The sequence below is a fragment of the Plecotus auritus genome (assembly GCF_963455305.1).
Source record: "Plecotus auritus genome assembly, chromosome: 5".
Lineage (NCBI taxonomy): Eukaryota > Metazoa > Chordata > Mammalia > Chiroptera > Vespertilionidae > Plecotus > Plecotus auritus.
In genome coordinates this window covers 92598629-92611994 of record NC_137776.1, presented here as the reverse complement: position 1 = coordinate 92611994, position 13366 = coordinate 92598629, and the positions used below count along the sequence as shown (strand labels likewise).

At 55.1% G+C, this 13366-nt stretch overlaps 1 protein-coding gene across 1 annotated transcript in view; it reads left to right on the top strand.

The window, feature by feature from the left end:
* GYPC (glycophorin C (Gerbich blood group)) overlaps positions 1–13077 on the top strand; it is a 41013-nt gene extending 27936 nt beyond the window's left edge. Inside the window, exons 2-3 of the mRNA XM_080667930.1 lie at positions 10909–10959; positions 12416–13077. Of these exons, the coding sequence (XP_080524056.1) occupies positions 10909–10959; positions 12416–12612 (248 nt within the window). The 3' untranslated portion in view covers positions 12613–13077. The remainder of the gene's footprint in view (positions 1–10908; positions 10960–12415) is intronic.
* Positions 13078–13366: the final 289 nt, after the last annotated feature.

Sequence of the window (13366 nt, the reverse complement as noted above, 5' to 3'; positions counted from 1 at the left end):
TTCCAGGGAGTAAAAGGACTTTCCAACCTGATCTCTCTGACACCCCCTCAGCTGAGTGCGCTCTCTGCAAGGCAAACCTGGACATCACTGCTACAGGAGGCCAAACCCAACCACTCTCTATAAACGTGGACATGGACACAGACTCCAAACGGTAGGACAAATCACAGATAGGGAAGGAAGTAATGTTTCTCTACACTCAAGGTCCCTTTGGACCTTCTAAAAATTAAATCTACCTGAGACAAATTAACAAAATAAAACAACCAACTTTAACTACATATGTACATATGGGAGCCCCGCCTACATGGGGGGTTCAGAGACAGAGAGAGAAAGTTAGATGTATATGGCACTCTGAGCTAAGGTTGAGGTAAGGCACATTGGAGTTTCAGAGAGGAGGAAGTCGTTGCAATTATTTAGCAGATACTCAGTAATTAGGAGTTTGCCCTGCCCTATAGACAGGTCAAAATAGATTATCTCTGTCAATCTCTTATTATGGGCAAGGCCCCTAATTTAAGATCTCCTAGTTATGAGGGGCAGAAGTTTCTCATGAGCCTGCAGGGCCTGGGTTGCCTTTGGCTCAGTAATAATCTGCATATCAAAAAGGCACATCTTGGAATGACTGAGTCTGAACCCCTCCCTGAATGAGGATGAAGAGATTAAAGATGGTCACAGGGATTTTTTAAAAAAAAAAAAAAAGGAAGAGGCCAAGAGGAGAAAAACTGAGTCGGTATATTTTCATTATAAGGTTCTTTTCCCTGAGAATGTAACCAAAACAACTGAGGCTTCCCCTCAGAATTCTAGCCAGAACGTCTCAACAGTCTGGGAAGTGTCTGTAGAAGATACTCAATCCCTGGGTCTGGAGAAGCCAGCAGAGAGAGAGGCCATGGTGACCTCAACGAGCTGCAGAGAAGCCAACCTGTGGCCAACAGCCCTGGGATTTCTAATATGCACTGGGGACCTGCCCCTGAGAGGCCAGAGCCTCCCTCTGCTCCACCCACAGAAATGAGAATCTGGGTGAGGACTACTGCAGTAAGACCACCGCTCAGCCTCCTCAACCACAGGCGAGCCGGGAGAAGCAGGCGAGGAGCTCGGGCGTTGAGTTCACCTGCTCTGTCCCCGTGTGCGCGTTGTGGTTGGAATTGAAAACGTCTACTTGAAGCACCTCTTTACCAGGCCAGGCCACAGGTGTGGGAACACAAGACTGAGGTCATTGAGAGGAGGTAGCCACAGTCCCACTGCCCATGATGGCTCAGCATGGTTGGAAAGAGCTAGAATCAGGGTCTGGTTTGTGGAGGGTCACAAGACACCCAATGGGACATGGGGTTGGACCAACAGGTGCAGCAGGGAGGACCTGCATGGACTTCTAGTCTGAGGTCAGTTCTGAGAGCCAGTTCCAAAGACCCACTCCCACTCCTTGTCCTTTAAAGTGACACACATTTATTGTAGATGGTTTTCAATGTACATAAAGCTGTACCCTAGAAGAAAACAATGCCACCATAACCCCATCCACTATGCAAAAGCAACCACCTCAACATCTTAATGTACTCCTTTCATTCCTTTTTCTAAGGCTTTTTTAAATAATTGACATAATTTATATTTACAAGGTCCTGTTTCTTTCCCTCAAATTATACTGTAAGTACTTTCTCCTGTCACTGACTCCCATGCATCTCTTCAATAACTGCATAATACTCTATCGTATAGGTGTATTGTAATTCACATAGCCAGTTCCCTAACGAGGACCGTTTAGATTCTTCTCTTCCTTTTATTTTCTACTTCAAACCATCTTGCAATATACTTTCCTGAGCATGAACTTGTCTTCCCATTTCAGATTATTTCTCTAGGATCAATTAATAGAAATAGAGCTTTTGGTTCTCAGGGTGACGCATTTGGCAAATAGTGTAAGGATCCCCATTTTTGAGAATCCCATTTTGACAGAGGCCATATCAACAGTGATAATAAGTAATATTCAGATAGCCAGCCTTCGTGGGCACCGTGCTAGGCACCCACACATACTCCCAGGGAGCCTACCCAGTGGTCATGCCACAAACCTCAGGTCTGCAGGCCGAGCATTCCCCAGGACAGTCCAGGGTGCTGCAGAGCTCAGTCGCTCTGCCCCTTGATCCTTCTCCTGGACACTCCATCCCTGGCCTACAACAGCACCCACATATGCACAGGTGAGCAGGCAGGCACCCAGCCCTGAGTCTGGCAGGTTGCCCTCACTATCCCCTCATCTGCATGGGGTTTGGGTTCGGGGGGGAATAGGCGTGTCTCTGGCCTTCTGTACTCCAGCCCCTTCTGGGGAGCTGGGAGCTGGGAACCAAGCAGACACTGTTTGGGATACACAGCCCCACTCTGGATCCTCAAAATATCTCCAAACATCCATTTCCTCTGCCACCTGGTGCCCCAGACACCTTCCTTTGCAGAAGCACCTCCCTGCTGCGCCTCAGAGCCCAGGTACACTTAGATAAAGCAGCAGTGTGTCCTCCCTCCCAGTGTTACTGAACTCGGTGCAGGCAGGCATCCAGAGCTCCTCAGAACCCACTGCACATCCCAAAGAGCCAGGCTCAGGGACCCAAATCCAGGTCTTCCGGCTCAGTGCCACTTGCCCCAATAAAGGAAGACAGTTCGATAAAGCGGAGCAGAAACTTCATTCTTTGATCAAGGAGTGGAGAAGGGTGAGCTCAGGCTCTCGTGGCACCTTCTCCACCGGGAGGAGCCTCTGTATTTACAGACTGTGGCTGGAGAGATTAAATTCCTTTAGGCATTCTTCTGTTGCACTTGGCTCTTTTGCATCTCATTCTTTTTGCACATGATGCCCATTGCCATCTTGGCCACTCAGCACCTTGGTCTTTGTGGTGGGGAATCTTGTAAGCAAGCATAGCTTGTGACATAGTTTACGTCTTGGAAATATTAGGGTCTTTTAATCCTCACCCAAGGATATGGTTTTACTAGAGGCCCGGTGCATGAAAATTCATGCACTGGAGGGGGTTCCCTCAGCCCAGCCTGCCCCCTTTCACAGTCTGGGAGCCCTCAGGAGCGGGAGGTGACCTGGTGATCAGGGTAAGGCGACGCCCCATCACACCTCTGCTGCTGCCACTGCCAGCAGCACAAGCCTAGGGTGGCCCTGGTTATCTGTGCCTCAAGCTGGCCCTGGGTGGCTGGGCAGCCACCATCCGAAGCTTGCCAGCACCTCGGGCTGGCCCTGGGAGGCTGGGAAGCCACCATCCGAGGCTTGCCTGTGCCTCGGGCCAGCCTTGGGTGGCTGGGGGGCTGAGAGGACTGGGGGACTCTGGAGGCAGGCATGTGGCAAGGCCGGGCCTGCCCGGCAGGGCTGAGGGGACTGGGCGCCGCCATCTTGTGGCTGTGGGCGCCACCATCTTTGAGGGTGTGGCAGTCAATTAGCATATTCTCTCCTTATTGGCTGTGAATGCCGCCATCTTTGAGGGTGGAGCAATCGATTAGCATATTCTCTCCTTATTGGCTGTGGGTGCCGCCATCTTTGCGACGGCGTGAGGGTCAATTAGCATATCCCCTCTTTATTAGATAGGGTTTGCTTTTTAGAGAGAGTGGAAGGGAGAGAGTCTGAGAGAATCATTGATGTGAGAGAGAAACATCACTTGGTTGCCTCCCATACATGCCCAGACTGGGGATCAAACCTGCAAACTTTCGGTGCACAGGACAATGCTCTAGCTAAGTGAGCCACGCGGCCAGGGCAGAAAACGTTAGGGTCTTTCAGAGCAGCAGTCGCCAACCAGTGGTCCACAGAACACTGGTGGTCCATGAGGTCCGAAAGGTTGGCAACCACTGTTTTAGATGATAGTGCAGTGACAACTGCAGTCCCAGATTCGTCACAGGTCAGAGGCTGTGTGCACCTGTCAGACCCTGGCACAGGGCCCTCGTCCCATTGCCCAGCTCACCCTGGGGCAAGGCAGGGGAATCTGCAGAGGTGACAAATGCTCTCCAACTACGTCAGCTGGCTCCTGGGGGAAGCATGCTGAGCTCAGGGTTGTGGTGGGGCAGCTGTGACTGTCACTTCTTAGTGGCACTGCTGAGGGTACCAGGACCCCAGTTCTTGCAAAGGATACTGGGTAACAGCAGTTGAACCGAGGCGGAAGGTCCATGGCCACTCTCACAGTCCCCAGCTCAGTGGTCTCTGAGGGGCTCCTGCACCAGCAGCATCCTCCGGGAATGTGTCCGACCTGCTGACCAGAATCTGGGCGCCAGGGGCAGTCCAGGGACCTGCGGTGGCACGTCCCCAGGCCAGTCTGATGCCACCCAGGTTGGAGCACAGCGCCTTCACAGCTAGCCGGCAGGGACCCTGCGAGGCTGGAGGCTTCTTTCTCTGTTTGCACAGGAGGAGAGGGGGCTCCAGAGTGGAGGTAACTTGCCCGAGAAGTTCCCCTGACACAAGAGGCGTAATCTGCCTCGAACTGGGGAAGGTGAAGCTCGTGCCACCTGAGGAGACCGCTCAGGGGCATTTAATTCTTGCTCCTTAGGCCTTGCGTCTTGTGCTCAGTGAAGGCAAAATCCGTTCATCTGTTCTTCCTTAGCCGTAGTTCAGCACAAGCTTCAAATGCCGCCCTGGCCCTGCTGTTTTATACTCTGAACAAGAATGGAGACGAAGCATTTCTTCCTTTACTTCCTAGTAGACCCTGTGACTCAAGTGAGGCAGTCTGGTCCTTGTGTTTAAAACACACACACACACAAAAAAAACAAAAAAACAAAAAAAAACGTTCAGGACAAAAGCAGGGAGATGCAGGTGCAGAAACCTGGACCCCGACACTCGGGCTGTGACACATACATCCTCACCTTTCTTTCCAGTTCCCCTCCCCACAACCCTTACCCCCAGAACTAGTGCCTAGATGTGAAAACCTCCTGAGCAGGGCCCCAGGTGCGCGCAGGGAAAAGGTTCCCTCGCTGGCACTGCCCACAGTCCACTCCTCAGTGCCGAGTGCCTGCCCTCCCCCACTGCCCACGCCAGAATGCTCTCTGCCCCGGAGCAGAGAGGCACATCTCCTGGCCACCTGGCCTTGCGGGCTTCGGCCTTTTGACATGGGTGGGTGGTAGCCTGCCAGGCTTTGGTCCCTGCCAGACACCGGTCCTGTTCACACAGTAGCTGCAGGCACGGCACAGCAGGGAAGATGGGGCACGGCTGGGGGAGGGCACTGCATGGTGTCAGAGCAGCATCACGTTGCACAGCACTCTGGCAGTCCCGGGAACGGGAAGGTGGGTTACAAAGTGACACATAGGGATGATGAGGGCAAGCATTTGACCTTGAGACTGGAAGGCACACTCTGCCCAAGGCGGTCAAATTCTCCTGGCCCTGTGAATTTAGTCAGCAAACCAGGTAAGTGGACACACGCTTTTACAGAAGAGAGGGGTGGGTGGCCGTGTGGGAGGATGCAGATAGGTTAAGCTCCCCAGCTCACAGCCAGCCCGGCCTGGAGCCCAGCCCCTGCAGAGATGACCAGGCACATGGCAGTGAGGCCCAGAAGCCCTGCCGACCACTCCCCTGTGGACTCCTCCGTGTCCTTCTCTTAACATGGTTCCCGGTTCTCCTGTTGGCATTGCTGACCCCAGCTCTCAGCAGGCCAGCCTGGGGACCTCCTTCCTATTCTGAGAACATTGGAGAACTCCCCTCTGAGCTTCCCCATGGATATCTGGGTCTCTGCCTCACAATAAGCTCCCAAAGGCAGGGCCATTGCCTGACCTTGGGCACACATTGCTGGGGCGGAGAAGGTGCTGGAAAAAGCTGCCGAAGACAGAACGCACAAAATGAGGAGCCTCCTCACTGTCGCAGAGCCCGGGCCTCCTGGATCCCAGGCTGATGGTTGAGACCCCCACAACACCCAGGTAGCTCTGTCCGTTCCTTTGGGCACCTTATCACACAGGGAGGAGAGTGCTGGCAGTTCAGCCGTTCACATAAATACGCTGTGTCCCTTCTAGAGAATGGACTGTCCTCTCCATGTCCCAGAGCCTGGGACGGGCACGTGCACCCTGCTCGCTCCACTCCCACTGGCTTGCCGGAGAGGTGGCCGGCTGGACAATAGCCATTTGCTTCTTTCTTTAGGACCATTATACCCTGAGGCCGATTTTCCCAGTTGCAGCTTGAATGCTACCTCTTTTCAGGGCATGATAACAACAAACCATGCAAGAAAAGAAAATGTATTTGACCTTTTTTCTACCAAGAAGAAAAGCCAGTTAATAAACTTCAAATGTCAAGTGATTTCTATTTCACTTCATAAGAACTTCAAGGCCAGAATCAAGAGCAGGAACGAGAAACTCAGTGAGAGCCCAGGAGGATTTTCCCTGGCCCGGCCCCCCATAGCTGTGCTCCTCCCGAAACACACAGACCCCCCAGGCATCGCCAGCTGCAGGCACCCTTCCTCCCAGAGCCTCACGGACAGCCCTCCTGGACACCACATCATGGCGGGCACTCCTCAAGAATTCTACGACAACCCTGTGTTTCCCTTCATGATTTCAAGGCTAATAGTCATCTTCTCCCCAGAACACCCAGACCTCCTTCCTGAGGCCTTCCTCACTCTCAACCCCCAGGCGCTCACTTGCCGGAGCCTTCACCCTGGCTCAGGACGAAGTGCATCCTGTCCACTGCGCCCAGGCTGCCCGCTGGAGCGGTTTGTCACCTGCATGGAGGGCAGCCCTGTGTGCCTGCCACCGCCCAGGGACTGCTTGCCTCTGACCAGAGGACGGGCGGCTGGCCGCCCTGTGGACTGGAGCACCAGCAGGGATGGGGCTGCAGCCAAACTGCAGGCTGCACAGGGAGAGCATGCCCAGCCCCGCTGCGGTGCTACTGTGCTAGGGAACCGGAGCTGAACCGCAGGCTCGGCCCTTTTGTGGCGGTGAGATTTCCACAAGTTGCTTGAGCTCTTTGGGCAAGCATTTCATTATCTGTAGCTTAAAGAAAGGACTACCCCTCCTCTGCTGGCTTGCTGTAGGATTAAATGAGGAGCTTATAAGGCAGCCGCACCCAGGGCCTTCTCCAGGAAATGCACAGAGAACCAACACAGTCGTCGTTGTCGTCGTCGTCCTCCTCCTCCTCCTGCTCCTCTTCTTCCTCTTCCTCCTCCTTCTCCTCCTCCTGCTCCTCCTCCTCCTCTTCCTTCTCCTTCTCCTCCTCTTTCTCCTCATCCTGCTCCTTGTCTTCCTCCTCTTCCTCCAGGACCCGTCCCATCACTGCCATAGTTTAGGTATGTTCTTCCCACACCTGGGATTTCCCGAGGCCTCCACTGACGGCCTGACTGACGGCCTGCCTCCACTTTCCCCTGAGCCCTGTGGGAGGTGTGCATGTAAGAGCAGGTCAGCCCTTCCCTTTCCCTCTCATCCACCAGCTTGCGGGAAGCTTCGGTGGTCCCTGCACTTGGCCATGTGGCCCAGCCCTGGCCCTGTGGCGAGGCTGTGTTGGGTGTCCACCTCAGGAGTTCAGAAGCCAGAGTGTGGCACAACTCAGCCACTTTGCTGTGTCACCCACATCAGCTTTCCTCTGCTTTGTTCTCCACCTGCCTGCTCGTTGTTTGATCTTAGTTGAGTTTTCTTTTAACAAAACACTGTAGGGCTAAGGATTTGATTTATTTCCTCTTATGGTGTTAATGTCCCGAACACGATGGTGAGCATGACCCTGGGAAACACCCTTTACACTGTGACTTGGGTCCCTAGGTGTGTGTGCAAGTAAGATCAAAGCTCTACCTAACAGTCCCCTGACCACAGGGGAGGGTCCTCATGCTTTCTAAGATGTTTTCTCTCTGTGAGTCCCTCTCCCTTCCCATTCATATTCTCTCTCTCTCTCTTTCTCTCTCTCTTTCTCTCTCTCTCTGTCTATGACCCAGGAGTGGGTTTAGAGCACTGCCCTAAATAAAGCTCATATGTCACAGTCGCACCTGCCAGGGAGACCATACCCCTGAGGTCAAAGGCTCGCTGCCCATTCCTTGGGACCTGCCCTGGTCCCTGCAGCCACGTGGGGACCCAGGGGCCCCAGGCACTGGGTGCTGTCTCACGGTCAGCAGGCAGTGCTGGGAACCTGACAGTGTCCATTCCCTGTGTGGACTCACAGACCTGTCAGCTGGCTGCTTAGGTGTCGGCTTTGCGATGCAACCAGGAGCATTCATAAGACACAGAGCCACAGTGCCCACAACTGAGCACCCCCTGTTCTGGGCATGTACCATGTGGTTCTCATGTCCACATTAGATACAAAGCATTGCTCATTTCTTGTCCCTGGGACAAGCAGGGTGCCATTAGCCCTGTTTTACATACACAGAAACTAAAGGCAGTCAATAGTAAACACTATTACATTGGTTGAGCCAGGATTTGAACCCAAGCTGCCACCACGGTGATGTGGCGCAATCTTACCCTCAGTTCTTCAGAAAGGACTAAGCTTTCAAGAAGCAGTCAACAACTGCCATCCAGGTGGGCACCTGCGCGACGCTGGGCGTGGGGTTGTGGCGAGGCTCCTGTGGTGTTGGGATTGGTGGAGCTCCACTCTGGGGGGCGGGAGGGGGGCAGCAAGGAGAGATGTAGGGCTCTGTGGATCTCTGCAGAAGGTCAAGGTGAGGCCTCTCATGCCTGTCCAATCTCAGGGCTGGACAGTGTCTCAGTCTGATCCCTGACCCACTCTTGGCCGTAGATGACACCCTGCTCCACTGTAAACGCACCTCTCACGGCTGCCCCTAGAACCCGCCCGAGTTCCTGAGCTCAGTACCACTCTAATCCCAAGCACACACTTACCTTCCACCCAGCAGGGGGTGGACTTTCACTCCGGGCTTTCAAGGGTTGCTCAGCTGAGTAAGGGTGCTTACCCGCCCCCCCCACACACACACCCCACCGCGATCTCAGAGGCGAGAGATCCAAACCCAGGCTCTGGAGCCTTCGTGTCACGGACAGTGGGAGGCATTGGGGAGAATGTTGAGAAGCAGGTAAAGGTGAGCACTGGTGTGAGTGCTGAGCTCTCTGCCTGGCCTGTTTATGCTCTTGTCTGTGCAGCAAACTCCCATTTGTCCTTCCAGGGCCAATCTGATAGCACCCCCAGGAAGCCTTCTCTTTACCAGCACGTCTCAGCCCTGCGCATGTCAGAAGCACCTGAAGGCCTGTTCCCACGGAGGGCGGCCCAGCCCAGCACTTCTGATAGAGTAGAGCGGGGTGGAGCCCAAAAGTTTACCTGTCTGTGGGCTCCCAGGAAACGCTATTGTTCCGGGCACCACACTTTAGGAACCACTGTCTCGTACCATCCCCACCTTCCCAGACGGGCCGAGCTTCCTCCCTGTGCCAGTCCTGACCTGTGGCAGTTCTGGTCATGCTAAAGTGTCCCCACCCGGGGCTCAGTGACATTACGCAGCCGGAGCAAATTCAGCTCTGCGCAGCCGCAGGGGCACAGGCAGGAAGAGCGGCTCCCCTGCCACCATGCCTCTTGGTGGACACAACCTTGCAGGAGCTCATGTTGGAGGCTCACTTGGTGATCCCTCCAGCCCGCAGCCGGCTGGTCTGCTGAGGGCTAGTGTTCCGGTTCATCTGTTTGAGTACTCGGTCCCTAAACAGAGCCAAGAAAAGTCTCCCACATGATTCAAGCCAAATGCCTCTGCTGCTTGCTTACCCAGCTCACCCGGGATCACATTGACGAAACCTCAATAAAACTCAAGAAATGAAGAGAGAGGACCCAAATAAACAAAATAAGAAATGAAAGAGATTATAAGGGATTATAATTACAAAGGATTATAAGAAAATACTGCGAACAATTATATGTCAACAAATTGGACAACTTGGAAAAAAGGATACATTTTTAGAATATACATGCTTCCAAAACTGAATCAGGAAGAAACAAAATGGAGCAGACCCATAGCTGCTAATGAAATTGAATCAATAATCAAAGAACCCCAGCAAACAAATGACCTCATTGCACTCGAATTAAAATGATGATCTGAGTGGAAATGACTGTTATGACGTAGCCTTCTCCGTTTTGATGTATGTCATTGCTGTGATGGGATTTCCACGTTAGCACTGATATTTCCATGCTCTAACGAATTCTTCCTCTCGCTCATGACCCGGAAGAGGGAGGAGACCTCTGTGTAGCAGCTGGAGACACACGCAGGTTCCTAGCCCTCTGGCCAGACACTGAGCTTCAGAGAAGCGCACTTAGCAGCGAGGAGAGCACTGCAGGGGGCCCTTCCCCTGGAAAGGGGGGGGGCGGGTGCGCAGACCTATAAAGGGGTCTCAGGGAGGGATCTCCTGATGGGAGCCCTCGGGGAAGGGCTTCCAGAGAGAGAAAAGGGAGTGCACCCCAGAGGTGAGAGCCCCCAGTCCCGGCTGCCACTGGACGAGCTGTGTGAGCATGGGCAGGTCACTTTCTGAGCCTCAGTGTCCTTCCTGTGACATGGGCTCATAACACCACATGTGTTGGGGGGGACTGCTGTGAGGAGCACGATATATTACAGACAGAAAGCAACTCAAGGGTACTGGCACAGGCGAGCTGTCACGTGCAGACACGCCACAGATGGTCTGATTCGACCTCATTGTGAGAACAGCTGAGGTGGTGAAATTCGGTGCCACTGAATGCAGCAGGGGGCCAACCTCCGCGTCCCTGCAGATGTGTGCTGAGCATCGGCAGGTGCAGGCACCCTTGCGGTCAGAGACACAACCCTCACACACTCACACAGCCCCAGAGATGCCCTCCCTGGGTCTGGTTCGGATGGTTCCTGCTGTGCTCTCCAGCACCGTCAGTGGCCAAGCAGAGCCTGGCATGGCTCTGTGCGCCCCTGGCCAGAGGCCCATGCAGCATGCTGTCTCCTGCCTCTCGGCCATTCACAGAGCTGCTGCGTTGTGGGCAGAGGGTGCGGGCTGGGCTGAGACGCCGCTGGTGTGGGGGGCCTTCCTCTCTCAACTTGGGCTCCTCTGTTCTGTTCACAGAGCCCGGCCCCGGGATGGCGTGGACCACAATGGACATAGCCATCATGGCAGGTGAGTGGCCCAGGCCCTCCCAGCGGGCAGGAGGGTCGGATACGGCGTCTGCAGGAGAACCAGCTGAGGGTTCAGGCGGGGCAGCGCTCTCCCTCTCCCAGGGGCTCTGCGTGGAGACTGGGAGAGCCTGGCCCATCAGAAAATGTCCAACAGGTGTCCGATGGCAAGGGAGAGACCAGGGCAGGAGGGCATGGCGGCAGGGTGCTCACAGGGTCCTGGAGTCACGGAGATCAGGGGCTGGGCACAGCTACTCGGGGGGCGAGTTCTGGATGGACAGGGCTCCCTGAACTCTTCTCTGTGTCCTCATCTCCCCCTAGTCCCTGTCCTGGGTCCACACTCTGTCCCTCCATCCTTAAAAATATGTGACCCGCTGGGCACAGTTGTGACCCCAACCGCTTCAGGAAGAACTGGGTTTGTGAGGTGCAGCCTGCTGTTTCCTCCTGACACTCACATCTCCCGCTCATACACAGCTCAGGGGCTTGGACACCTAGGTAGGAAGACGTGAAGGCCGCCCTCAAACTGCTCTCAGTTCTAGTAACCTGCCCATTGACCCTTACCCTCCTGCTCCTTGGTCAGTGCTGTCAGCATAATGCACAGCATTGCTGTCCCGCGGGCAGCAGGACGGTTAGGACATTGTTTCTCAAGGTGGGACTTGGGGACAGTTTGCACCTCCCCATATTCTCTGACATCCCCCAAGGTGCATGAATGAACCTGCCTCTAAGGCCAGGCAGAGGCTTGCTCTGTGGCCTCAAAACAAATGCCTGACACACACCCCTGGGGCCCCATTAGCCCCACTCACCTGTCACCTCACGGCCCCTGCGACCTGGCTCTGCTGATCAGCCCTCAAACCTCATCTCTCCCCTCCTGACTCCAAATGAGGTCCACACCCTGCGCTCTCGCATGTGTCCCCCAAGATCCCGCCTCTTTAGGCTTTTGCTTGGCCAACCCCTGCTCCCTGCAGACTTCCCAGATTCCACCTCCCAGGGGCTCAGGGCAAGTGAACAGGACCTGGAACAGTGAAACCACACTTTGCCCAAATGTCCCAGAGGCCCCAGCTCGCATGGTCCATCCCCTTGGCCATACCCCACCCCCACCCCCACACCCATGGTGCACAGCGGGCGGGCAGCTCCACGGTTTCAGCACCTTCCTGGTTCCAGCACTTTAAGTCCCAGCCCCAGGAGCCCTGGTTTAAAATGGAAAGTTCTGATCGCCTGAACCGCTCCACTTCAGGCAAACCCACCGAGTTGCTTTACACGAATTACAAACCATGCCCACAGGTCTGCAAAGTGCCCAGAGGGGGCAGGTGCGGGGAGGAGAGAGGGGGCCAATCAGGTGGGCACAGAGGAGGAGTGAGCGCACAGGGGCAGGGAGGAGAGTGGCGGGAACGGGCCAGGCTCTGTCCTGTGTCGGGATCTCCTGCTCTGCTCTCAGACATCTGTGTGTCTGCCCTCTGCAGGAGTGATCACTGCCGTGGCCGTCTTCCTGGTCGGCCTGCTCCTGCTCATTCTGCACTACATGTACCGGCACAAGGGCACGTACCGCACACACGAGGACAAGGGCACGGAGTTTGCCGAGAGCGCAGACGTGGCCCTGCAGGGCGACCCATCTCTCCAGGATGCTGGGGACAGCAGCAGAAAGGAGTACTTTATCTGAGGCCACCAGACCTCACCTCCCCCAATGCCTCCTCCTACTCCAAGACTTCACACCACCACCTGCGCCACCAAACAGACTGCCGGAGCACCCCCTGGGCCCAAGCCACAAGCGTGGCCTGGGAACCCTGGGCTGGGGCGCTGGGAGGAGAGGAGGAGCCCAGCAGGGAGGCCTCTCCCAGGGACAGTGACCCCCAGATGCCAGCCTTTGTCTGTAGGGGAAATTCGGGTCCTCTGGGCAGTGCCATTGTCATCAGGGCACATGTAAGTCCCTGCTGGGTGTGAGTGGGGTGGGGGCTGGGGAAGCAAGAAATGAGTCAGGCTGGGCTGACTGGAACAATGGCATCCAATGTCAGTCCTTGACATTTGGAGGAGCAGCAGGTGATTGACCTGAAGTGCCTTTGTCTTCCATTGATCCACCTCCAAGTGATAGGAAATAAATTTGAAACGTACCTGAGCATCCAGAGTCAAACAGCATTAGCATCACTGTCTGGGGAAGAGCAGATGCCACCCAGGGCAGCTTTTCACCGTGTGACCATGTCCCTGTCAGAGTCTGCGTGCTGGTGCTGGTGCATGGGGCTGGGCCGCCCTCTTCCAGCTGCACTGCAGCCCCAGCACAGACAGGCCCAGGTCCTGGGCCACAGAGGGGGAGGGGCCAGTTACCAGCATTCCTTTTCCCAAGGGGCGCCAGCTTCAGAAAGGAATCCCAGGGTGGAATCCACCCTGGCTGACACCCTGTTCTCTAAAGCAGGGCCTAG